The 27,885-nt window shown below is 36.5% G+C and overlaps 1 protein-coding gene across 1 annotated transcript; it reads right to left on the bottom strand.

The window, feature by feature from the left end:
- Positions 1 to 23,915: 23,915 nt before the first annotated feature.
- Positions 23,916 to 27,413, bottom strand: LOC149242168 (uncharacterized). The gene is made up of 4 exons (XM_089370778.1): positions 26,660 to 27,413; positions 25,684 to 26,405; positions 24,798 to 25,422; positions 23,916 to 24,463 (listed from the first exon to the last, which is right to left on the bottom strand). Exons 1-4 carry the CDS (start codon positions 27,411 to 27,413, stop codon positions 23,916 to 23,918), a joined length of 2,649 nt encoding a protein of 882 aa, XP_089226904.1.
- Positions 27,414 to 27,885: the final 472 nt, after the last annotated feature.

Below are 27,885 nucleotides of genomic sequence, written 5' to 3' on the forward strand. Positions count from 1 at the left end.
ATGAAATGGTGTCCTAGATATTTAAAATTTAAAATGTGGCTACACTAAAAGACTATAAAATCTCAATAGAACTTGGTAAATAGGCAAACATTTTTCTCAAATTCTATTAAAAAAAGGTAAACATATGTTTTTTCTATTCATTAGATGATATTCAAAAGCATTTGAATTTACATCATTGAAAATATAAATCTATTTGCACAACGGCAAAGGTTGTTTTAGTTTCCATTTGTTTCTAATTTATACTGTCTATTTTGTTATGCTTGAAGCAATTTAAAGCAAACCAAATAAACAAATATATACCTTCAACAGCGAAGTGAATTGAACTTTTCTCTTAACATTGCTAACACAATCAATAGACTTTCATCTCCATTAAAAACTTCAAGCTCTATAGATTCAAAAATTTATGTAATTAATAAGAAATTTTTCTATATCTAATAGGGAAATATTGTAATATGTAATACACATATACAATGTTGTTGTTGTATGGCTTGGTTTATCATTTTTCTACTTCTTTGAAAATGGTTTTCTAATTTGGTCCTTACAATGAATTCAATCTTGGTTGATGTCTTTTTCTAGTAATGTGGTTTCTTTTTGTCGATGTTTTTTTTTCTAATAATGTGGCTTCTTTTCGTTAACAATGTCGTTTAATTTTTCTATGATTTCAACATCTCCTTAAAGACCTTTCATAGCCGTAGCTACATGGACAGTCACATGCACTACTTATTTCCTAGATGTTGAATCGAGAGAATGAAGCGGGAGACACAATTGTAGTTGTATGGATAGCTATTTGAATTCTATATCTTTTGGGAAGACCAATAGAGGAAAAATAAATTAAGTTTTAGCCCTGTAGGGAGACCAATCTTCAGTTGTACGGTTGTTAATAGAGTCATGGAGTTTCATTTTAACACTTCAGAGTTCTCCCTAGTTCAAAACTCTACATAAATTCTATGGGAAGCACACTTATTATTTCTCAATTTTCTTTTATAGTATTAATTTGCATGCTTTCAAAAACTAGAGAGTTAATAAAGAAAATTTCTTTTAAGATAAGACGAGAAATACGGGGTTTTAAATAAAGCTTGATTTTATAAATTCTATGCTTAATAGTAAGCTTGATTACAGTAAGTTCAAATGGAAGCAATGCTAGGCTTTTGTAAGCATTCTGGTTGTCAGTCACGAAATCATCTAAAAATAGAAAAGAGATGGTAGTAGTTATTTATGATAGTATAAAAAACATTCGTGAATCACTAAGCATAGTTACCACCATCTAATGGGGTAATTTCATAATTGAACAATCTTGTCTAAATGGTTGGTTCACAAGAATGAAAGAAAATTTTGCAAATTAGGAAGGAAACTGAAGATATAACAGAAAATGTCTATAGTTATGATGTAAAAATGTCGATACTAACACTTTAATCTATTTTTAAGCTCGCTAAAATTACATCTTTAACTAATCTACTTCATTTATTACTATAAAATGAAACCTTACTCATTTATACCCTCTAGAGCCGCAGAGAGTACGTTCTTTATCCACAACTTGGTGAGCCTCACCTTTGGTACTTTAGGAATTATATTTTCGTCGAGGAGGATCTTTTCAGGTTTTATGTCACAATGAAGAACCTAGTGCAGGCATTCCTTGTGTAAGTGCTCGATGCCTCTCGTCATGCCTAATGTATGAAGTAGATGGTAGTAGTTATTTACAAGATGAAAAAAAAAAAATTGTGAATCACTAATCGTAGTTATCACTATCTAATGGGGTAATCTCATATTTGAACAATCTTGTGTTAATATTGGATTCAGAAGAAAGAATAAAATTGTACAAATTAAGGAAAATGGAGATACCACAGAAAATTTATGTGGTTATGATGTAAAAATGTCAATAATGTCACTTTATTCTATTTTTAAGCGATGGACAAGTATGAAAAATATCGTTTTATTCAATTTTTAAGTGATGGACAAGTATGAAAAATATCATTTCAAATGATGAACCCATTGATTAGAACCGTGAAATCGCTTTCCTAGCTTCATAAGCTTTAAATTGGGACCGTGAAATCGCTTTCCTTTATGGTCAATAGCTTCATAACTCCCCTTCCAATCCCCTGGAAGAACAAATATATGAAAAATTATAAAGTGAAATACTTCAATGGATTGATTTTTGAGAGTTGAGCAGAGCTACCTGTAATTACAAGAAAAATTAAATATACGGAGACACAAATCCACTTCAGACCTTTGGGTTGAATGGAAGGATTAAGAGATTCTATTTGATAAAGAGAGTAACCTTCATGATTCTCATTTCACAACAATTTCATCGTTTCCTCCTCTAGAACGGAAAAAATTCATCGAAATCTGCATCAATGCCATGATGGACAATATAAAAAATATAGAGTCCACACATGACTATATAAATATCAATCAACCATTCCATACATAATAATTTTAATCAGTTCTCCCTAAATCATTGAGCTCAATGAAAAGCTAGGGAAATGAAAGTTGAAAATTGAAACTGAGAGTTAAAAGTACTTTGCAAACTTGTGTTGCACTTGTTGTAAGGTTGGGATTCGAAAGAGCAATGCAAGCAAGATTCAACAATCTACCTCAATCATAGTGACCTCTTTGTCTTTTGTCATTTGTTTCTTCTGAATCTTTGATACCTTCAAAAGATGCCCTTGGTTCACATATACCAATAGATAGCTACTTCTCCTCTGGTATTAATGAATGTGAAAAGAAACCTATGTTATCAATGAATGCGAATAGAAACCTTAGATCACGATTGCCAACTCTATAAGTGCCGCCATTATGACTGATGGCCTGGGAATGCATGAACAACCTCCATTACGTCCCATTGCACTTTCTTTAGTGTTGCCAGAACCTCCTGCAGACTTTAAAGTGTTACATCAGTCCAAGAACTGAAATTTTCCAAAATGTCCTCGGGACATGTAACCCTTCATAGAGCATTTTATTATATTATTTAAAATTAAACAAAAAAACTTATAAAAATCGAAATTTAAATTTCTTTTGATAAGTAAATTTCGGTGAGCACTTCTCTGACGTACTAGAGGGCTGGGGAAGGGCTATGATGCGTTCAAATTTGAACCTATCCCAGCCTCCAGGGCCGATAGGATGCAACCTGTTTTTGTGCTGACAAGCATTTATTTTGTGGGTTTCCCAGCGCCGATAGGATGCAACCTGCTTTTGTGCTGACAACCATTTATTCTGTCGAAGAGTCGACTGTCCAGGGAGCATGTGCAGGCCATGCTTTCTTCCGATCGACTGCCGCTATTTTCGGCACGAAATATGCACTGCCATCTCCTATGATATGTGTAAACTTTGCAGGGCCATATATAATTTTATTACCACTCTGCACAGAAGACAAACAATTAATATTCTTAATCATCATAGGAATATTAATCATCATATGCTTCCTGTGGACATCAGTAAATTGTTGATTTTTTTAGAAGGTTTGTAAAAAAAAAATTATGAATATTGGAATTCGAAATAATTTGAAATTTCAAGATCACTTAATTTAGTATTGTAATTTCAATATTGTAAGTCGGAGAGTAATGGTTTATAATGCAGACTTGACATCATTCAAACTGTTTAAGTTGGCGAGCTTAAATGAGCGTTTGCGTGCTACCCTGAATGCAAGTTTGTTTAAAATATTGCAAAGGAGATGGATAACCTAATAAAAAAGCATTTTGCCATAGATTTTTATTTTGGCTTTCTTATTATCTACAAGAGCAAGATCAATTATTTATATATATATATATATATATATATATATATATATATATATTAAAATAAAATTTATTAAAACATTCATTTTAATTTTGAATTTTAAGGGTAGAAAGATCACATTTCTAAAGTGCAAATCTTTCATTAATACAAAATTTTACAACCAAAAAACTTTATACTTTCAGAATTTAGTAAATAGAAATTAAAATAATTGTATATTAGTAATATTTTTTTATATTTATATAAATTTTACAATTTTTTATATAAAAAAATTATTACTATTTTTATTTTTTATTTTTTTTAACTTGTTTTATAATTTTAATTTAATTTATTAATTGACTATATATATATATATATATATATATATATATATATATATATATATATAATTTAGGGTAAAAAAAATTATATTGATTCTTTATATGTTTATTAACTAAATATATTAAGTTTTTATATAGTTATTGATTATATGTTTTGAAATACATAGTTGAGAATATAACTTATTACTGTTCATTTTCTCATATATATATTAATTAACGGTCATGATAAATTTTGGTTAATTGATAATTATGTATATAATGTTTTTTTAATTGTTATGATGAATATTAGTGAATTGATAATTTTGAATAATTCATTTTCATTATTATATTAGATGCAACTATCATATAAATACAGAAAATACTAATTCATTAGTAATTAACACTACCACTCTTATACCAGATAAATAAATACAACCTAAAATCCTTAAAATTCTTAAAAAAAAAATTACATAAAATTAACTTTGATACACTTCAAAAAAATATTATATCATAATCCTATTATAAATAAATAAATCCTTCAAACCTTAAAAATAAAATCAAAGATCCATTTAGCATCCTCCTGAAAGAAGACTGGGAAGAAATCTTATATTTCTTCGTTTTACATTTTTCTGTTCACAATGTTTAGTCGTATTAAATCTGGAATGACTTCGGAAAAGAAATCCTTCCATATTTCTATGTTTTATTTAGAATTTATAATGTTTAAGTGTATTAAATTTCGTATGATTTTGGTTATGAAAACCTTCCATAATTTCATATTAAATTTTATATATGTCTTGTTATATATATTTTTATTCATAATGTTTAGACATACAAAATATGGGATGAAAATGGATTAAAACGACAATTTTTTTTATTTAATTTTTAAAAGTTTTTAATGTTAAAAAAATCAAATATTTTGTTAAATTATATCTTGAAATTTTTCTACAAGATAATGTTTTTTAGATGATAACTTTGTATATTTTATGCTATAATTTATAGATATGGTTGTAATATTAATGCATTATTTTTAGATAATTGTGTAGTGATTTTTTATTCTCAAAATTTGAAATAAATAATTAGGCCGATAGGCCTTCCTATGCATCAACAATTGTCAACACTTTTAACCTGAACCGTTTGATCAAGTTCGACAGTTTCAACCGTTGATTTGAAGTTCACTGCTTTTTCCAAATATATGAGTTGCCTTCTTTTCACCTCCAGTTCTGCTGTGCGTTGAACCTGGCCCTTTGAGTTGCATTACTGCTTTTTCCAATTCTTTTGTCTTTTGAAGATATTTTCATTGTGGAAGATATTTTCACTGCTTTTTCCAATTCTTTTGTCTCTTGAAGATATTTTCACTGTGGAAGATATTTTCACTGCTTTTTCCTTAACAGTTGTTATTGCTGTTTTTGGCCAGCACTGAGCTTCATCTACCATCACCTTACAAATTCTCATGAGAAACTTCACACAGGAGATACTCTGTCCCCTGCAATCCTCAGAGCCATTCAAAGTGCATCAGTTCATATTTCCCTTTTTATTGAGCGTTACGCTGAATCCCCTTGGTGTTTGGAAGAGAACATTGACCTCAGCAGTGGATCCAGATACTCTGTCCCCTGCAATCCTCGGAGCGTCAGTTCATATTGCCCTTTTATTGACCGTTACGCTGAATCCCCTTGGTGTTTGGAAGAGAACATTGACCTAAGCAGTGGATCCGTTGTTGAAATTGCAGGCATAAACGTAGCACAGGTACTTACTACACCAATAAATTTCTTTTAATACAGTACATTTAAACTAACAATTGTTTGCTCAGAACATCTCAATGGTTTGTTTTAATGTTTAGGCTACTTAATTGTCCCAATATTGATTTTACGTATCGAGTTAGTAGTTCTTTTGCTGGTTTTTAAGATTCTTATAGGAGGGAAATCGGGATTTTCTTTTTAATGCAACTGACCATTGTTCTTGTTCTAAATCTGATTACTGTTGAAAGTGGTTTTGCCATCTTTTATTTAACAGTCTGTTTTGTAATGCTTACCAATCATGTGGAGCTATTGATTTTTTTGATGCCTAAAATATTGAAGCTCTAGCTCTAGATACATGAGAGGATTTTATACCGGGGACAGTGGCCCTTCCCCACATAGACCACAGACAGTGGCCCTTCCCCACATAGACCACATCCACATTTCAACCTTGGGTTGGAAGCGGATTGAATTTTGCCATGGCGATCTTCTTACCATCCGAAGCTTCTAAGTTGTTTCTGAATGTGCTTCGCCCAGCTTTTATTTAACAGTCTGTTTTGTAATGCTTACCAATCATGTGGAGCTATTGATTTCTTTTATGCCTAAAATATTCAATCTCTAGCTCTAGATACATGAGAGGATTTTATACCGGGGAGAGTGGCCCTCCCCCGCATAGACCACATCCACATTTCGATTTTGGGTGTGAAGCGGATTGAATTTTGCCATGGTGATCTTCTTACCATCCAAAGCTTCTAAGTTGTTTCTGAATCTGCTTCACCCGGGTTGTTTGCTACAGAGAGCGTCATGTAGTCTTGATGACTCTGTATATGGTAATAATGATTCTAGCTTTTGGGGTTCATGTGGTTTCCACTGTCAAGAGTTTGGACATTAAAATCAAAATCCCTTGCAGGAATGTGGCTTAGAACATGGCTGGAGGCTTTTAAGCCATCGTGGGCTGACCACTGAAAAGGGTTTTGATGAGTATTCTTACAAATAGTTGGAGGATGATGCTGAAAGACGGGTTTGTTTCTGAACAAAAACAATAATGGAAGTTATGTCTTATGCATGTTAGGAAGTGAAGTCAGGAATCAGTATACAGTTGCTATATAGTATCAAAATCTAGCGGTCTTAGATTTGGCCAATGGGATCTGTATCAGCACAAAACAATCGAGTAGCTGTATCATTGCTATTGCAAGGTTCTTGGATGAATTTGGTTTTGTTTGTTTATGTTTATGGTTTAGCACCCTTCGAGACCTACACGGTCTCTAGGACCTCTTCTGACAATAAAAATGGGAAAATTGGAATTGAGTTTAATTATAAGATACCAGAAATTTTATCAAGAATGTTGCCTTTTTAAAACCCATTTCTTAGGTTGAACACCTTAGCTATGGAACTTTCAGGTCCATTTTGTTTCTGCGGGTAAGGCTATTTTGGAGAGAATTATCATTCAAAATGATTTGTATTTCTCAATGGGCTGCTTGCTTAGTGTTGGTGGAAGCAGCCCCACGAAGGTTCAAGCCTGTCCAATGACAGGTTCATTTTTGTGCCCTGCTACGGCAATTCAAGTCTCTCCAATGACAGGTTCCTTTTTGTTCCCTGCTACGGCTATTCAAGTCTCTCCAATGACAGGTTCCTTTTTGTTCTCTGCTACTGCCCCATGAAAGTTCAAGTCTCTCCATGACAAGTTCTTCTTTGTGCTTGTGCTTCTGCTTGTCTATGCCTTAATGAATGGGTTTGGTGCACCACTAAGGTTCAAGTCTCTGCAATGACAGGTTCCTTTTTGTGCTAGTGGTTCAAGTCATTGCAGGTCCTGGTAATGTGGAGTTTTCATATCGGAAATCGATGTAGTTAGTCTTTAGCTTTAAGTTGCAGGTCTAACATATACACATCAACTCACAACCAATGGTTTCTAATGGTAATATGTCTACCCAATGGATCTGGCGATTGTCACCTCATTGTTTGAAACCTTAAACAGTTACTTTGCTATAAGAATCTTAAAAACCAGCGAAAAGATTCTTCGCTATAAGTAATTGATTTTACGTTAATGAGTTAGTAGTTCTTTCGCTGGCTAACTCACTGTCTGTTATGTTGCATCCAATAGAGAATAAATGTACAGAGAGCTTATGGAAAACAATGCATCAATTTTTATTTGTATTTTTATTTGTGTGTGGTTTATGGAGAGATCCAGATATTGGTGAAATGACTGCTATGTTTGTGTGTGATATTCAATTTTGTAAATATTTCTTTTGGGTAACTAGGCTGAGTTTAGATCCGATCAGCTTGCCTATTAAATAGAAAAATGATATATTCACTAATAAAATGCTATATTAGTTTCATGGGGTCTTTTACCGTCTTCTTTATAATTTGCAGGCTTCTTATATCGTCTTCTGGAATAGGCGTGGGGGCAGAAATGCCAGGTAAGACAGGCAGAGGGACCGAAACGCCAATGGCTTTGTCTGCTGGCAATGGCCCAAGTAGCACAAGCACAACAACCCAAACTCTAGCGAAAATAGCAATTGTTGCCATTCTAAAAACCCTGTAATTCCTCTTTCTTTGTCAGAAATAAATTTCAAATCTACATCCCTTGGATCCTGGCTTTCCCAGCATCAAAACCCGACTCAGAAGCGAAAAACGAATTGAAATTTTATGTTTTCAATTTTGTAAATAATTTTTTTTGGATAACTAGGCTGAGTTTAGATCCGGATCAACTTCTCTATTAAATAGAAAAATGATAATATTCACTAATAAAATGCTATATTACCAAAATTATGAGAAACTCTATGAAACTTGGAGAAGCATCAGTCTCTTTGCCCGACGTCCACACAATGGTGATGTGCGGTTTAGTGTTTAAGTTACCATCACCAGAAGCATCCACGTGACTAGACCTACCAGGTCCTTTGCATGTTTTACTTGTTTAACTTCCAAACCATAGCACATAAGAAAATTATAACGAGATTTTGTTATTGATTTTAATGGAAAACATAGAAAGATGAAAAGTGATATTGGATCTGATGAAATTATTTGTAGGGACATTCGAAAATTATAACGAGATTTTGTTAGTTTTTTTACTGGAAAATTTAGAAACATGAAAACTAATATTGGATCTCGTTAAATGGTTTGTACGAACAATTTATATACAACCATATCTTACATTTCGTTTGATTAATTTTATTTCTACTTATTCAAATTATAAAAGATTTGTTAATTATCTCATGAATTTTATTTCGATTTATTATAATTCTAAGAAATTCGTTAATTGTTTTAGTGTGGACAATATTTATTTTGTTTAACTGTTTGATATTTTAAGAATGAAATCCAACCATACAATTTCAAAATTGGGATTTAACTTAAATAAGCGGATTCCACTTTTTTTAAAATTTGAAATATTTAGATTAGGAAAATTATAGATCTCAAACTTATAATTTGAGCAAATACATAATTAGAAAAATCTAACAAAACTTTAATAAAAACTATTACTTATTTATAACAATTTCAAAAATATTGAGTAATGACTCTTAAAATGTATCGGAATTTGAATATTCAATCCGTGGATCATAGCAGGGATTAAGTTATGAAAATATGGCCTTAATACTATGTTGTTGAATCACACAATTGTGATTAATAAAGGTTGATGATCAAAATGTGTATCGCGTTTGAACTTGACATTTTTATATACTTAAATTATGTCCCCATCAATATGATAGTGCATGTCATTCTTGATCAACGCCATCTATTTTTTATTTTATTTTTTCAATATATATTTATGTAATGAATGGGATCCATCCAACTTGTATCTTTTACCATTTTACTAATTCATCATCAGAATCAATGATATTAGTACAAACACTTGTGATATGAGTACGTATTCACTGTATATTCACAATGACCCTTTTTCACTCATATTTAATCCTACCTCTGAATAATATGGTTTGTAAGTTCAGATTATATATATTTAAGTTTCAAAGTTTCAGTTTTCCTTCTTTAGTTAACGTCACAATCGTCGTTTTGTGCAGGAATCATCTTGGAGCCGGTCAGGAGGAGTTCTTCTTACCACACAGAGATCCCCAAGCGAATCTAGAAAGAACCAAAGGTGATCCTTTCTACACTTCCTATCAATATATGTCAAATAAATGAACATGTGTGTAACAGGTACCTTTTTTCAGATAACCTTACGGTTTGTAAATGCTTTAGTTTTTCTCTCATAAAAGAAATTCTTGTTGAAAGAAAAGCTGATAAACTGTATATCTCCTCCTGTCGAAATAGTTGTAGGTTGATTTGTTTTGTTTCAATAGTTGTTAGGGAATATTGAGAAAATGAACTTTCAATTGTGCATTAGTGACCCATTTCCATGTTTTTCAAGTGACTTTGTGGACCAAAAGGGGGGGGGACTTGTCTCAAGGGCTAAATTAGGATATGCAACATTATTATGCTAACAAATTTTATGTATTAAAATTTATTTTTTAAGAAAATGCTTTAGTTTTTCTCTCATAAAAGAATTTTTTGTTGAAAGAAAAGCTTATAAACTGTATATCTCCTTCTGTCGAAATAGTTGTAGGCTGCTTTGTTTTGGTTCAATAGTGGTTAGGGAATATTGAGAAAAGGAACTTTTGGCTATGCAAAGTGTTGACTGACTTTATATGAAATGATGAATACATGAATATGTGAAATAATACATGTGTAGAATAAGACTTGTTTGCATAAGAAATTGAAATTTTTTTATAGCATTGTTCTGCACGATTTAATGAGTTGAGAGTCTCATCATATTCATACGTCAATACCCCCTCCGAAGACAAATAAGAAAGTACACTAAAATGTACACTAAAATCAATCAGATACTCTTTTTTAGAGCAAACCAACATTAGATATATTAGGACCTTGGGATAAGAGAGTGAGTCAACTACCCAAGGTTGCAAATCAAACTAGTGTCGTTAAAGAGTGAAAAGTCCTTCTGCACTCATATTACCAGGACCACTCCACTCACAACGGAGCGAAATATGAGACAACATTGGATTGTAATTGAAGGTAGCCCGCCTTCTTTTACAGCTCCTTTGGGCATTCTGTGTAACGGGGGTCCCTTTGAGGATTTCGGAACTGAGTCGGGGACTCAGGTATCCTACCCACATAGCGTGCTGTCTACGACTATGTCCCCCCTGGTAATGTCTATGATTTGAGGTATCTCTAGTGGACAATACTTCTAGGTACTTACCTAAGGTGACTGGGACGGGCTGTCCTGGTACCTCAAACGGACGGACCTCCTTTGTCTTCATTTTTTGGGAGGGTGCTCGTCTTCACGAGAGTAGTTGGCCCCTCAATATGAGGTTCGGGCGAAGCTCAAAAGTAACTCGTAACCGTACATTTGGCCATCCTTCTCTGTTACTCATTGAGAGACTGGGTTTCATCTCCAATAATTGGTGTTTATTAGACAAGGTAATTTCACTTTGTTTGTTGATTGTCATTTTTAGTGTATTTTTTCTTTTTTAGTACTTGAGTGCTATCTTTTTTAGACTTAAAGAATATCCCCTTAAAATTTATCTGATAAAATATACCATTAATTGTGACTACATCCGTCCCTCACCGTCAATCCAGATGGTTGTTAGGACTTCCTCCACTCACTGTGGAGAATCTGTCGAGATCCACTGACTCGGATTCTTCATCTTCGAGGAATCATTCTCCTAAATTGCACACGGGATATATGTGGACAACCAATGATTTGTTTATCTGATTCAGCAACGGCTCTGTTTCAAATCTTATCATAATTGATGGAAGCAATAGGTGTTACTATTGAAAAAACAGATGAGTCCAAATTAATATCACATGGATCTTTTGATGCATTAGTACTTCTACCTAAGCTAACCATAACTGACAACACCTACAAGTTCATCTTATCTTTAGCATTGTTGTGAATGACAATTTACTCTCAAACCTTTTGCCCTTATTATTGTTTCACAATCGAAAGATAGCCTTGCTAGATTACTTCCCTCATTCACATCACATTATTCTTTACATGACTTTCGTGCTGTGGTACAGGTACTACTATCACAGAAATAGAATCCCTCTATTAATATTATGGAGCCAGCATTTACTACAAATGCCATTCCTCTGCTGTTGAATGGTTCCACTGATATTCAACCACTGCTCCCGATAATCGATATTGGTTCTGTTACATCATTAAAAACAACATCCTCGCACTTTTGCATTACTCTATCTGATGGAACACATCAACACAAGACTTTGCTACCATCAACATATAGCCAACAAGTTGCATCTGAAGACATTCAAATTGGCTCAATAATTCTGCTTAAAAAAGCCGCTTGCACGGTGCTTCAAAACTCCTCGTAAGGCCCAAATTTTCAATTTACCCTTTTCTATTTCTTGTCTTCTATACGCTTCCTACATTACACAAAAAAAAATAAAAAAATCTTCATTAATTCATTTCTCATTTGTTTACATAAGGTCCATCCGAGTGGTTGAGCTTGAAGTTGTGATGCGCTCAGCAGCATTGACGAAGGACTCATCAACACTGCTACATGCTAAGGCAGGTACATCCCAAGTTAGCTCTTCATCAACAGAAGATACCTTGCCCTCTATAGTTACTCCACCAATTACGGCAACAACTACAACAATTCCATTCACGGCACTCAATCCTGCTCGAAAATATTGGTCAATCCAAGGTAGAGCATCTACAAAAACATCATTGAATACTTACAACAATGTGCGAGGATCAGGAAAAGTTTTTCGGTTTGACCTTATCAATCGTGATAAGGAAGAGATCCACCTTTCTGCATTTGCTGAATTGGCTGAATCTCTTTACAGTCTAATTCAAGTTGGGTAGCTATACATTGTTTCAAATGGAACAATTAAAGAAGCAAATCCAAACTACAACCACCTCAAGAAAAAATGGGAAATTTACTTGTTTGCTGCTTCCACTATCAATCCATGTCCCATAGATGATCCAATGTTTCCTTACCAGATATTTCACTTCAAGGCTATTGCTGAAATAAAAAGTGCAAGTCCAAATACGAATGTGGATGTCATTGGTGTTGTTACTTCCACCTCACCTGCATCAGCAATTCGACGAAAAGACAGAAATGAGACATTAAGGAGAACACTCATATTAAAAGACAAGTTGGGTTTTAGCATTGATGTAACATTATGGGGAGACCATTGTGACTATATAGGACAAAACCTTGCTGAATTATACTCTTTCGACAACCCACCAATCCTTGCAATCAAAGGAGGTCGTGTATCTGAATTTAATGGCACCACAATAGGGACGATATCAACAAGCACTCTCATCATAAATCCACAAGTTGAAGAAACTCATCAACTACATGCATTGTTCCGTGAAACAGGTTATAGTTCTTCTTCTCCATCTTTGAGTAGAAACTATGGTGTTGCTTCGAAACATGCCCCACCACAAAAGATGTTCCATGAAATTGCTGGCATGCAAGCCTCCGCTAAAGCAATATGGGTTTCCGTTCGTGCAAAAATAACTGCTCTTCACATGGATGACTTCTCCTTTCTAGCATGTCCATTAGATTTCAATGGAAAACAATGCATGAAGAAGGTTGTGGAGCATTCTAACAATCTTTGGCATTGTACAAAATGTAACGGTGACTTCCCAGAATGTGACTACCGTTACAAACTTAAAATTGAGCTACATGACCACACCGAGCATCTGCAGAATGTCACAGCGTTCAATGATGCAGGAAACGAGCTCATGGGCATCACAGCAAAAAACTTGTTCCTTCTTTCTATCGAACCAGCTGATCTGCAGGAAATTTTTGGCCGAATTTCAGGACGTTGCTTCCTGCTAACACTTTCCATTAAAGTAGATTACTTCAATGGTGTTAAATGCTTACAACCAATACTGATAAATTCAGAAGAAATTCAATATGCCTCTGCATGCAAAGAAACCCTCAATGACATTCAAGCAATGTCCACTTCAAAACGACCTATTGTTCGCCGCCTTTGAAGAGTTTTTTTGGGTCTCTTCAAACACTATTGTTTTTACATAAACAAATATTTCTTCACAACTCATTGTTTCATATTGTTGTAAATTACACCCATGTTATTGTGATGCACACTGTTGCTGCAAATACTCTCTTCCAGTTATTCCAAAATATGTATGTTTACCACTTTTCATTTTACATAATATAGATATCAACATTTGTAAAGACTTACTACATAATTTTCCAATTCGTTGTTTACATGTCTATACATTGATCTCTTGCTTTCTAATCTATTCATGCTATCGTTCAAACTTGAAAAAAAAGAAAAGAAGAAGGAAGCAAAATCTTGGTTATCTTGCTCCTCTCCTCTCAATAATAGATTCCATAATAACATATGATTTTATAGTACTCCTAATTGAATGTTTTTCCTTCTACCTAATCTACCTACATTCACTGATGTTCAAATAAGAAAAAAAAATTCTAGAACTTGTAATACATTCTCCAAACATGCAATACTTGTTTATGAAAACTAACACTAATTTTTTGTACTTGTTTAGATATGCCAAAAAACAATCAAAATGCGGACAAACACGAGCGGCGACGTCTTCTTTATGCACAGCAAAAGGATACAATAAATGCATGGTGGCGACTACTTTATAAAAACCGCAACAACCCTACTACTTCCTCTACATCCCTTCCCACCTCAAATTCTCTCCCAACTATACAAACCAACCCATCTCACCTTCATCAAATCCAATATAACCCTCCCCTTAATGAAGAACACTGTCGCTTTCGAGAAAGGATTGATGAACTTTCTAGCATGCATGTTTGCACAATATGCAAAGAAGCATACCCAGGAATGAAAACAAAGCTTTTACACGGTAGACTTTCTTGTTTTCGTTGTGCAGCATCTAAATCTACCAATCGTTTTTCTGAACTAAACAACATGAACCCTGGTGAACAACCCTATGTCCTTCAATAGTTAACACAAGTTGAAGAAATGCTCATTGCACGTGTAAACCCCATTCTACAAGTCACTCATGCTCGTGGTGGTCAATAAAAATATAGTGGCCATACAATTAGCTTCCCTCAAGACATCACCACTATTGCCAAATACTTACCCCGAATGATTTCTGACTTAGACATCCTCATTGTAAAAAGGCAAAATCCATCTGAAAATGCTTATGAATTCTTCGTTTGCAAATCACGTGTCCTTGCAGTGCTTGAATAAAAAACAAAAAATGACCCTTACTACTGTGATGTTCAATTCAATTCATCTGCTATTTCTGCACTACCGGATCACCCTACCGATATTTCTTCTCTTCTCCATAATGTAACCACCTCCTCTTTTGAACCCCATCAAACCAATATTGATTCTACTTATGATACTGATGTCATGCTACCTCCATTAGAAATCCAACCCTCTTCTTTCGTTCCAATACTCCCAAATTCAAGTACTGAGCTTGAGCACATTTATAATTATTTGCACTTGACCCATTCAAATTAAACAAGCTCTATCGATTGGCCTCCAATATCTTTAACAGCTATGAATGAATACAACACCATAGACCTCTTTGCCATGGAATTCCCCACACTCTTCCCTACAGGCATTGCCATGATCATGCAACCAAGAGTTACAAAAGTTGAGATGCATGAATATGATTTACACTTGCTGCACTACCATGATAACCGATTTGGCCAACACCCAAGATTCCGCTACTATCTTTATAACATTCTAATGCGCCATCGTAGCCAAACTACTGCTAGTGTTTTTGTGAAAAAGTACATTGAGAACAACTTGCCAACAACGATTTCAGACCTATGACAGTGTCTTCGTGACTCTCCAGATTCAAGATTGCCAGAGCAAATAATGCGGTTCGGTTCAGCCATACGAGGAACACGATATTTCTGGAATAGACGACGATCTGAGCTGACTGACATGATCACGCAAATAGGAAGTCCTACATTCTTTTTCTCTGTCAGTGCAGCTGATACTAAATGGCATGACTTGCACATGATCATGCCTGCCAGTCTTCCTTCCAATTCAGTCAACCACTTCCAATGGAAAATCCAAAATATAATTAAGAACCCACATCTAACAGCCCAATATATGCGTTGCAGATTTACAATTTTTCTCGAAGAAATCTTGCAAAAAGGCCTCCATGCAGTAGACTATTGGTGCAGGTATTTTTTAATATCCATTTTCTTCTACATAAATTTTTTACATTTCATATATATGTTTTAACAAGATTTTACCTTCATATTATATTCAGATACGAATGGCAACATAGAGGATCCGCACACATTCATGGCTTCCTCTGGCTGCAAAATGCACCAAACATGGACACAATTGACTGGAACAATGCATTAGAAATTGCTAATGCACAGAAATATTTCGACCACTACGTAACTGCCTGAAATCCACGTCAAGCAGAACACCGAAATATTCTGCTTCAGTAATCAACAATTCATAACCCATGTCGTCTTGACACAGCATCAATATTCACATCCAATCAGTTTGAAGACTATACAGAGCTTGTCAACTGCATTCAACGTCATACAAAGTGTCATGAGTCTTCTTGTCTTTGCAAGAAAGACGATGTACTTAGCTGCCAGTATGGAGTACCATGGGAGTTGAAGTCCACATCTTCACTTTTCATTGATGATAAAGGTCATAAAACCTATGTCCCTGCATGCAATGATGAAAGATTGAATATTCACAATGCCGATCTACTCTCTATTTGGAGAGAAAATGTTGATTGCCAACCAGTCCTTTCTCGCCATGCTGTGTTAAAATATATTTCAAAATAAGCAGAAAAATCAGAAACAAGATCTGAGAGCTACCGTCAAATGCTATCACGGCTATCACAAAGTGCCATTCCAGAAGCACCTACTGTTGCTGTTATCCGAAAACTCCTTACAGAAACCATTGCAGATAGAGACATTGGAGCACAAGAAATATGCCATATGTTACAAAAGCTACCTCTTTCTCTCAGCAGCCGTACATTTCGGTCTTTGAAATTCAACAAGTATGTTTTCAAACGCGTTTCACAAGATACTGAGAACCCTTGTTTGACACCAAACTTTATCCTTGCATACATGAACAGGCCTGTCTCCTTGGAATCACTGCCCCTCCTTGAAGCTTCACGCTCATGTTCATATTCTTCCCAGCGCAAAAAAACCAATGGAAACACATATTCCCACCAATGATTGTACATGTATTTCCCCGTTACAATGTCATTCCTTCCTCTGATGATCCTTCTTATGCCAATTTTTGTTGGAGTTAATTACTATTGTATTTCCCCTTTCGAACACTCCCCAATGATATTGGTTCAACTGATGCAGAAATTATTGCACACTGGGAAAAAAAAGGGTACATATACACCATGGCATGTCCATCGAGAAATTGAAAACCCACAAACCCCACATACTGAAGATCAAACTACCCTCGACATCCCTCCTGATTCCATGCAGATGAACGAATGGAAAATCCTCTCTCAGCTGCACCCAGGTTACAATATTGCAATTGATGACCTTGACATGATTGGCTACCGCGACTTCGATACCAACCACAATTGGTCACATAATACTATCCCTCCCCACTTGCAAGAAACTGCCATAAATTTCGTTGAATTCAACCGCTCAACGATTGAAAGCGAACATCATTCTTTTTGCAACCTTCCCCAAGATCACACATTATCTCCTACCCAAAACATAGCCTTCACCACTATTTTTTCACACTTTAAAACCCCTTCGCCAAAACCCCCACGCAAAATCATCATACAAGGAACAGCTTGGACAGGAAAATCCCATTTTATTAAATGTCTGCACCATGCATTTGTGGAAAACTCACCAGCAAACAAAAACCCTTTGTTGTTACTTGCACCAACAGGTGTTGCAGCTTTCAACATAAATTCCCTCACAATTCACTCCGCCCTTCGTATCCCTATCCAAACAATACACCCTCTTGAAGGCCAACCACTCCTACAACTGCAAGAGCAACTCCGTCATCTAGAGTACATTCTCATTGATGAAATGAGCTTCATTGGTCCAAAAATGCTTACTCGCATTGATGATCGTCTAAGAGAGGCATTCCCTCTTCACCGAAATGCACCATTTGGTAATCGCTCAATTATCCTTGTCGGAGATTTAGGCTAGCTACCACCTGTAAAAGACATTCCTTTATACGCTGGGACATCGCGTGGCACTGCTCTTTGGCACAGCTTCGACATATTCATAACACTTTCAACCGTTTTTCGTCAACAAGGAGCTAGCCCCTCCCAGGTTGCTTTCCGGCAAATACTCACAAATCGCAGAAATGGAATATCTACACTTGAAGATTGGCAACACCTAATGTCAAGAACAAGTTCGTCTCTTACACATGAAGAGCAACACACATTTGAAGAATACATGCACCTATATGCAATAAACAACTCAGTTGTTTTGCATAATAAGAAAATGCTTAAAAAATTGAACATCCCAGTAGCGCTTTGCTCTGCAGAACAACAAAGGCAAAGAACTCCTACTACAACGGAAGATGATCATTTGCCTGCAAAAGTGCTCTTATGTAATGAACAAAAAGTTATGCTCACCAGCAACGTATGGGTACATGCAGGCCTCGTCAATGGCGCACTTGGGAAGGTCATCTCAATATTTTATTCTATTGGTTCAAAGCCCCCAGAATTACCATCCTTCGTGGTTGTCGTCTTTATACAATACAAAGGAACACCATGGGACATTTCACACCCAACATATGTACCCATTTCTCCCATCACAAGGGGTGCACGCCGTTAGATACCACTTCAAATGGCATGGGCTTTAACGATATACAAGTCACAAGGAATGACATTAGACAAAGCAACAGTACACATCGGCACCAAAGAACGACAAGGGCTAACGTTCACTGCAATTTCAAGAGTGCGTTCATTGGCAAACATTCAAATCAATCCAGCATTCCCATTCTCGCGCATTGCAGAAATGCACAAGAATCCATATCTTAAGCGTAGACAACAAGAGGAATCATTGCTTGCATCAAAATCTATGCAAGAGAATATACTCTAGCCAATCGTACAACCTGTTTTCCAGAATTACCCACATGGTAAACACCACTTGCTGCAATAACCAAATTTCACATACATTTTCTTTCTATTACATTTAACCTCATATGATTTTATATTATCTTGAAATCATTTATTTTATTTCAAATATTCAAACATAATATTTCCCGCCAAGAATAGCAAGGTCTAGCATTCGCTGTAATTTAGAAGTTTCTTTAAAAAATCATTTATTTTACTTCAGCGCTTTCAAAAACATGCTTTCGTCAAACACATCCATTGTCACTTACAATATTTAATTTTTTGATGGAAACAGGTATTGATACAGGCTATTTATGATTGTTGTATGAGTATTGCCAAGAAATTCAGCATCCTGCCCCAGCAAACATTGCCTCTTTACCGTTTGCATCCAACCATTGAATTGTTAAAGAAGGTAAGAGAAATACTCAAAATAACAATTCACATCCATGAAAGTGACACACACAGAAAAATGCAGCATCAATTGCAGGAACAACTCTGTTGCCGATGCCATGCCCCATCATGCCTATATGATTACCTGCTCATTGTCAATTACATCTATATGTAATAAAATGCTCTTATTATACATATGTTTAGAAGCCAACTAATACTTTCATTGTATATATGTTTAGTTATTAGCTACCAAACATGTCTCTATGTGTAGACCATATGTTAAATTTCAAAAATTACATTGCAAAGCATTTAACTATCTCCTTTATAATTGCTTCTGATAAACACAGAATACCAAGTAAAATATTTAGAAGTATTCAAGTGTAATAAGTCTACTATGTTCCACCAAACATAATGCATAGTTATGGAGTGTCATAAGTTCTTTTGTACCTATAATTTTAATAAAAAAACTCAGTTTACATAGATTTGGCCTTTTGAGTGTGGTTTCTATTGTTCATGGAATGCTAGATGTTATGCTACTCACGTTAAGTTATCTTTGTTTTTTTTTTCAAAAAAGTTATATAGGAATATGTTTACCTTACATCGGCTTCTGCAATGACATTTATAGAGTGGTTAGTTGTTTGTTTTTAAAATAAAATACATTTACATGAAATTTTCTAATTCTCTTGTTTTTTTGTTTCAGTCATGTCAACATTTTTAAATACATGTAAATGAATAGAAAGTCTTGTGGTTTTCTTTAAGTATTTTTGCTTTGACATGCTACTTTGTTCTCTTTTTCACTTCCAGTATAAAGATCTTACATTCCCAGTCTGTACTGTCTCCTATATCATTTACTCTATTTCATATTTAATAAACTGTACAATATCAATAACAGCGAAGAAGGTGGCCCGACGTTCTATAAAAATTCAAAAATTCCAACTTCATAAATCTATCGGCCTCTCTTTGTACCTTTTGGTACAATTGCTAGTATATTTACTATCAAACACTTCCCACCATAATTTAATCAATTTTTTGAATAAAAAATTATATGAATAAGATGTAAATAAAACATATTTACTATTAATTACTTCCCACCATAATTTAAGCAAGTATTTGAATAAAAAATAGATAAAATCAAATGTCAATAAATATATTTACCCAACATTATTTGTCACCATTACTTATGTTTATGTAAGACTAAAATTGTAAATGTGTGGATTTATTAGTAGTTACTACCCAGCAAAATTTATACAAATCCATGTGCCTAGCAAGCAATTAAACTATCCATTATCTCAATTTATTAGTTCATTTTAAAATAAAGCTATACGATTACATTTACCTATCAATCATTTCTACCTAACAATAACTAATTTAAATTATAATTTTTTATGCAATTTTTCTTGCAACATACTTTTTAATTTGAATAACAAAGACTTTATTGGAGATAACATTTATTTAATATAAAAAATAATTTATCATTTTATATATTTTAATATAAATTTAAAACGAGCAATTATATTTTTGGAATGGTTTAAAAATATTTTTATTAACAACTTTTTCTGAGAAGCATTCACGAATCACCTTATCTCAAATTTACGTGATAATGATCTTTCGGTACTCATCAAAATTTTATACCATATAATTACTTTGATAGGAATTTTATTTTGAAATAAAGTTTCTCAAATTTTAATGTATAATTTATAACTGTTAATAAGTAAATTAAAATTTTATAAATCTTATTTATTTATTTTTTTCTCGGTAAAAACTAATTCTATTAAGAAAGTGAAAATATGTACAGAGAGGTTACATTTCTAGAGGAGGCCTCAGCTAGTCCTCAGCCAGATAAACATGGGTTTTACAATATAGCCCTTCAGTCAAAATTACAATGAGGTCCTGCACACTAGATGTAGCATACTTAGAAATTTCTTGACTTACATTGACAACTAGTACAAAAAAACCTCCGATATAAACATAATTAGATGACAGAGTATACCAATCATTAACCTTTAACTTCCAACCCAAGACCTTAAGAGCAAAAAAACAAAATGTAAGAGCAAGAGAGCCTCCCGGCCAGAAGTTACTGTGCTGAACCGGCATGATTCAGCGACTGTGGCATTTCCTCCTTTTCCGGACTGGGCGATGCTAGCCAGGTAACATAGCCATCTTCATCCAGAACTGGCTCGCCATTGGGATGAGTAGCCAGGTGCAGGACTCCGAAATATCTGTGAGAGGGACCACAAGGTATAGCATCTTCCTGAGCTGGAGTTGAATTCTGAATCTGTTCCTGAACCAGGGCTCTTTCGTGAGCTGGATTCGGAGGCTGAGTTTGTTCAGGAGCCAAAGGGTCTTCTTGCTGAAGGTCTGCACGATAAACACGCCCGGACAGATCCCCGAGCAAGATACCGTCATCTTGAGAAGGATCATTCTCCGAAGGAACCGAACTGGAGGAATTCCCTTCCTCTTCCGAAACCGAAACAGTGAAATTGATTGTAATAATAGGCCTGTTGACCTCACTCTGGAAAGAGAAACTTGATGTCTGAAACGAACTGTTCGGACGAGCCCTCTCAGGTTCCAGCGACAGAGAGGAAGGCGGAATAGAAGAAATAGGATCAACAATCGGAGGTGCAGGACGAGCTCGACCACCCCTATTACCAAAATTGCTGCCCCTCCGAGGGATACCACGTCTGCGCATTTTGTTTGCGAGCGCAGAGAGCCGCTGAAGGCAAATGGAAGGCAAATGACCCGGAACAGAGTGAGCTCTGTAAATCTCAGGATATCTCCCGCGCCAAACCCACATAATAATGCTCCAAGACGGAAGCGGCTTGGCCTTATAGAACTCTGATGCATTAATGCCATAACCCGGTTTCAATCCCCAGAACCAAAGCGCGGTCATGGTTGCCATGCGTGAAATAAATTCAAACCAGTTTCGAGGCTGCCTCAGCGTAAATGCGTTCTCCTTGAGCCTATAAATCCTACCTGCATCCTGTACCATGCAGTACGCCATGATGCCAGCCATGAAGCCAGCTGTCAGAGCGGTGAGGCTTAACATTGCTAACTGGAGGGAGCACCCGCATCCGGGTGGGTTCTCTTGATCTGAGCTTTGTCACTAATGACAATCTCCTGGATTTTGACTAACTGATCCTCTGAATCAAGGCTAGAGATAAGACCTTCAAAGTAACCGTTTTTGGCTTCCACTCCAAGGTTGGCAAGAAGGTCAACAAGCTTATTACATTCCCTCCTGATGTGTTTGCACGAAATTGCTTGATGCTGAACCAACCAATTGTAGATTAAATCTAACCTTTGAGCCATTCGCCAACTTTTGCTTACTTTGTGAGCGGGAGAACCGTGCAGCAGTTTAATGAGCATTCTGATTATGATTTGTGAATCCCCTTCAACAATGAGAGGAAAGAAACCATTCCTTTGGGCTAGTTTAAGACCTCTCCATAGACACTCCAATTCTGCTGAATTATTTGTGTCCCATCCGATCGATCCCATGAATATATAGTGAGGATTGCCATAGTGATCCCTGAAAACTCCTCCATATCCCGCCTTTCCTAGATTTCCTTTAGATGCTCCATCAAAGTTGAGCTGGAACATATTAATGGGAGGCGGACTCCAGGTGTTTAGCTTTGGTCCCTGCATTATGTGGTTTTTTGTCCCTGCGACCATTTGATTTATCTGAATCCCCCAGTTCTCCCATATTGTTTTTTCCTGAGGTGTAGTGGGGAAGTCTTCTGTGTGCCATTCTCTAGTTGAAAGGGTTTCCACTAGATTCTGATGAAATTTGGTCCAGAGTTGTTCTAGAGACAAAGAGTGATTTTTGAAGATTCTTCTGTTACGCTCTTTCCATATATTCCACATTAATAGTCCTGGTATTAGATACCAGAGAGCATTAAGGAAATTGCTTTGAAAAGGCAGTTGATCCCATTTGCACATAGTCGCTTTAATGTCTCCCTGTACTTTGCCCTCTTTTTGACAGCGAAAAGCTACCTTCTCCCAGAGTTTTCTACCGATTTGGCAGGTCTGCATCAGGTGTATGGCAGTTTCCTCCTCCTTCATACACATTAGGCATATAGATGGTCTTGAGAAACCTCTTCTTCTGAGATTATCCCAAGTTAGGATTCGATTATGACAAAGAAGCCATAAGAATGTAGAGACTTTCGGCCAGTTAGATGAGCGCCAGATTACCTCCCAAATTTTATCTTTGTTGAGCCGATCTTGGATGATGATTTTGTAAGCTTCCTTTGTAGTGAAGATTCATTTCTCTTCATATCCCCACCTGAGGATATCCATACTTTTTGAGGTAGTGACTTGCCTCTTTTGAATTTCTGTATTAAGGTACTGCTTCGTTTTCTCAGAGCAATTAGTTAAAAATTGAGTTGCATCTTGCCATTGCCTATGCTCTTGAGTGGTACCTGTCTTCCAGAACTCTCTGACTCTGTCATGTTGATTCATTTCTCATTCTAGAATTTGATGATCTTGTAGAATGTCTCTTAGCCTTGGTAATTGTTGCCATGAATCCTCCCAGAATCGCGCAGTGGTTCCGTTTTTGATTTCCCAAAAACTGTGTTCTTGTATGAGGCTCCTTTGTTGTATGGCTGAATTCCAAAATACCGAACCCGTGCTTAGCTTAGTCATTCTTATTCTTTCTTCCATAGGACAATTGCTTGTGTATTTGGCTGTCCAAAGAGAGGCCCATGGAGTGCTGGGATGGGCAAGCCATCTCCACCATATCTTTGCTCACATTGCTCTGTTACTGTGCTCAGGGTCCCTTAACCCAATACCTCCTGCTTTTTTGGGAAGACAGACTTTATCCCATTTCACTAACGCCCATTTTCGGTTTTGCCCTGAACTTCCCCATAGAAAATTGCGTTGCAGAGTCTTGATTTCTTTAAGAACCCATTTTGGGGCGGCTAGGATGGAGAAAAGATAGAGGGGCATGGATTGAAGGACCGGTTTGATAAGAACAATTCTACTAACCATATTCAAAGCTCGATTAGTCCAGAGGGTAAGTCGAGCCTCAAGTTTTTCCAGGAGTTGCTTCCAGGAGGAGTGCTTAAGGGCAGAGGCCATTAAAGGGGCACCTAAATATTTGGAGGGCAGAGAGGCAGTAGTGAATCCCAAGATTCGTTCAATAGATCTCTGTGTGGGCACAGGGGTATTAAAGAAAAAGATTTGGGATTTAACTCGATTTATGAGGGCTCCTGAAGCATCAGAAAAGGTTGTCAGGATAGATTTGAGGATACGAGCTTCTTGCACCGAAGGATGTCCATAAAGCATATTATCATCTACAAATTGCTGATGGGAATAGACGGGGGAGTTATTGAAAGAAAGACCTCGTAATTGCTGGGTAAGTCTAGCTGAAGTGATGTATCTACCTAAACCCTCTGCCATGATGACAAAAAGGAAGGGAGAAGGGGTCACTTTGTCTTATGCCTCTAGAGGGCCGGAAAGTAGCCGAAGGAATGCCATTAATTAAGACAGAGAAGAAGACTGAGGATAGTAGGTTGAAAATCCATCTGACCCATGAGTGTGCAAAACCAAAAGCTAAAAGGATTTTTTGAATATAATCCCAACTAAGACTATCAAATGCTTTGGATAAGTCTAGTTTGAGCAACATACCTGGTTTCTTGTTTTTCTTTAAGGAGTGAATTATCTCATGCGTTAGAATAATTCCATCTGTTATTTGATGACCTTCAACATAACCCGATTGCTCAGGCGATATAATCAGAGGGAGCAGCGGCTTTAATCTTGTTGCTATGACTTTAGAAATAATTTTGTATATGATATTACACAGCGCAATCGGACTATATTTGTCTGGGGTGTTGGAATCTTCCCCTTTTGGAATTAAGGTTATGAAGGTAGCATTTAATCCAGGATACATCCATCTGAGTGCTCTAGATTCCTCTACTACCTGCCAGACTTCCTCCTTTATCAAGTCCCAGAACTTGTGAAAAAAAATTGATGTAAAACCATCCGGTCCTGGCGCCTTACCTTCCTTCAGATTCCGCACAGCTTCTTCAACTTCTTCTAAATTAATGGGTTTGATGAGAAGACTATTGTGTTCCTCTGTTATTATCCTTGGTATGTTCTTGATTATCTTATTGATGGCCGGCATTCTGTTAAAATCGGGTTCCTGATGCGCCTTCTTAAAGTAATTCAGGAATTCCGCTTCAATGCCTTCATGTGTTTCAACTTTATTCCCCTGTTCATTTTTGATGTGAGAGATGAGATTGATCATTCTGCGCTGCACCGTAGTTTTATGAAAGAATTTAGTGTTCTTTTCTCCATTTTTTAGCCATATGATCCTTGATTTCTGTCTCCATAATATTTCCTCCTGTTTAGCCCTTTCTATGATTTTAGATTCTAAGACTTGCTCCTGCTTTGTTAATTCTTCCGTGCGCGCTTCAGAGATGATGATTTGCTAGATTTTCTTCATTTCTGTATTGAGAGAAGCTTGTTCTGTGAAGATGTTGCCAAATGTATTGTGATTCCATCTTTTTATTACCCCTTTAAGATGTTTAAGCTTTTGTTGAAATCTGGCCATCCTGGTGCCTTCGGAAGGATTGAAGTGGATCCAAGCGGTTCTTACTAGCCTCTCAAAGTCCGGGTGAGTAAACCAGAATTCTTCAAAACGAAAGGGACGTTTGATGTTGTTACCTGGCCTATTCCATTGCAGTTCGATGGGCCAATGATCTGAACCTGAGACAGGAAGTATGGATGCTGTGAATTCCCCTCCAAGGTGAACTGCATTATCTGAGATGAGGAACCGGTCAAGGCGCGATGCAATCTGCTGCTCTCCCTCTCTTTTATTACTCCATGTGAAGAGACCATTGCCTGTAGGGACATCCACCAGCCAGTTATTTTGAATGAAGGTTTTTAGTAGATTACCCTCATTATTTGCTCTGTTTCTGCCTCCACGTTTTTCTTCTATGCTCGCTGTCATGTTGTAGTCACCTCCCGCAATCCAAAGTGGATGAGGTCTGTCTGAGCTGAGATCTGATAGTGTGTTCAGGATCTGAGCTTTTTGAGCTGTATCCTGAGGAAAATAAACATTTGTTATTAGCCCATGGGTATTAGAGCCTAAGAGGTGAAAGTTTGCCTGAATGAAGCTTTTGTTAGCTTGAATATTATTTAGCTGTATGACTCGCGCATCCCAGAGGATTGCAAGTCCTCCCGAAGCTCCCTGAGCATCAACAGCTATTACATGTCCCCCTGGCCATGCTTTCACTGCTATTTTTTCCAAAAAAATTGAGCCACATTTCGTTTCCTGTAAGAAAAGAATGCTTGGTTTTTCTTGCATCAACATATTTTTTAATAATCTTCCTTTCCTGGGGCTGTTGATCCCTCTGATATTCCATGATATTAACTTCATTGAGAAATTTGGGGGTGAGGATTAAAATACCTGGTCAGTTTGGCATACCTCCCTGACTCCACTAGAATCTCTCCAATCTTGATAGTTCTTTCCAAAGTGGATTTCCTACCTCTTTTCTTATTATCCTTTGTGATAAATTTTCCATCCCATGGACTTCCTATTTGGACACCTAGCGAATATTTCTTCTGTGCTCTGTGCAGAACTTCAACCAGGTTATCCACTTGCGTTTCTGGTATCTTTTCAAAGTTCCCTATCTTGCATGCCTGTTCCAAGCCCAGAATATCCAGCTCCCCTATGTCTAAGGGTTCCGGATCTTCTTCCATAATTTGAGGTGCTTGTGAGAGATCCTCTCGCTCCTGTGAGGATTTCTCATGTGGCTGCGTGTATTCAACGTCCATACCTTGAGTGTGCCATGGCAGGGTTTTTGCTGGGGTTATCAAGTTGTCTTGCTTTTGGATTTTCTTTCCTCCTTGTCTCGATGTCTCGCCTGGCTGTTCTTGATGGATCTCTTTGTCTTTCGCCTTTTCCTTCTCCTGTTCTTGCTCGTCCTCCTTATCCAGTGCTTCAAAACTATTGCTTGTTGTGGGTTTGACTTTGTTGACTGCATTTGCTTTGGTGTTGCCTGTTGCTTTCTTGTTTCCTCTTCTGCGATTTGTAACCTTGGTGAATCCATCTGTAGTTTGATTGTCAGAGCTGTCTTGGGGAGAGGGTGCCTTGTTTTGAGGACAATCTCTATAGAGATGCCCTATCTCATGGAATTTCCTGCATTTGAAGGGCACATGTTCATAATCTATAACTTGTGTCCATTCAGAGTCCTCATGAAAGAAGCTTACCGTGTCTGGCAGTGGTTGCTTGAGATCCATATAGACACAGATCCGAGCATAGGATGTGTAACTACATCACTTTGTTTCTTCTGCGATCTTGACAAACACGCCAACAGCATTCCCTATTTCTTGCAGAGACCTTTCCTCCCAGTATTCCCACGGTAGTGAATAAAGCCTTATCCACACTGGCGCATAGGTCAGATCCTCCTTGTCTGGGTTAAATCTTTCAACCCAGCCTTTCAGGTATAATCACGCTGAATTAAAGAAATACGGACCCTGATCCAGAATCCTGTTGCGGTCCTCCAGGCAGTTGAAAACTGCAGTGAAGAAACCCTTGGCTCCTAGATGGAGTGAGAGGTGCCCTTTAGGATGCCATTTGGTGTTGATCCAACTTCTCAGCGCTCTCTCCGTTGGCCAGATTCCAATGAATTTGCCGATTAGCGCATGATCTCTCATGTATTGTATTCTGGCGTTGATGCGTTCACTTGGAAGGTCCACTCTTGGTTTATGG

The sequence above is a fragment of the Pinus tabuliformis genome, chromosome 8, assembly GCF_031772625.1.
Source record: "Pinus tabuliformis cultivar Carrire ecotype Pingquan chromosome 8, CPIR1, whole genome shotgun sequence".
Taxonomy (NCBI): domain Eukaryota; kingdom Viridiplantae; phylum Streptophyta; class Pinopsida; order Pinales; family Pinaceae; genus Pinus; species Pinus tabuliformis.

What these genes read in the sequence shown, in the direction of transcription:
- LOC149242168 (XM_089370778.1), bottom strand. Translation starts at nt 27,413, where the DNA reads ATGGATCTCAAGCAACCACTGCCAGACACGGTAAGCTTCTTTCATGAG. An exon ending in AAAGGATAATAAGAAAAGAG is followed by an intron (nt 26,406 to 26,659) that starts GTAGGAAATCCA and finishes AAAAAATAGCAG; the next exon opens with TGAAAGCATGGCCAGGGGGA. An exon ending in AGCTTAAACATCTTAAAGGG is followed by an intron (nt 25,423 to 25,683) that starts GTAATAAAAAGA and finishes ACTACGGTGCAG; the next exon opens with CGCAGAATGATCAATCTCAT.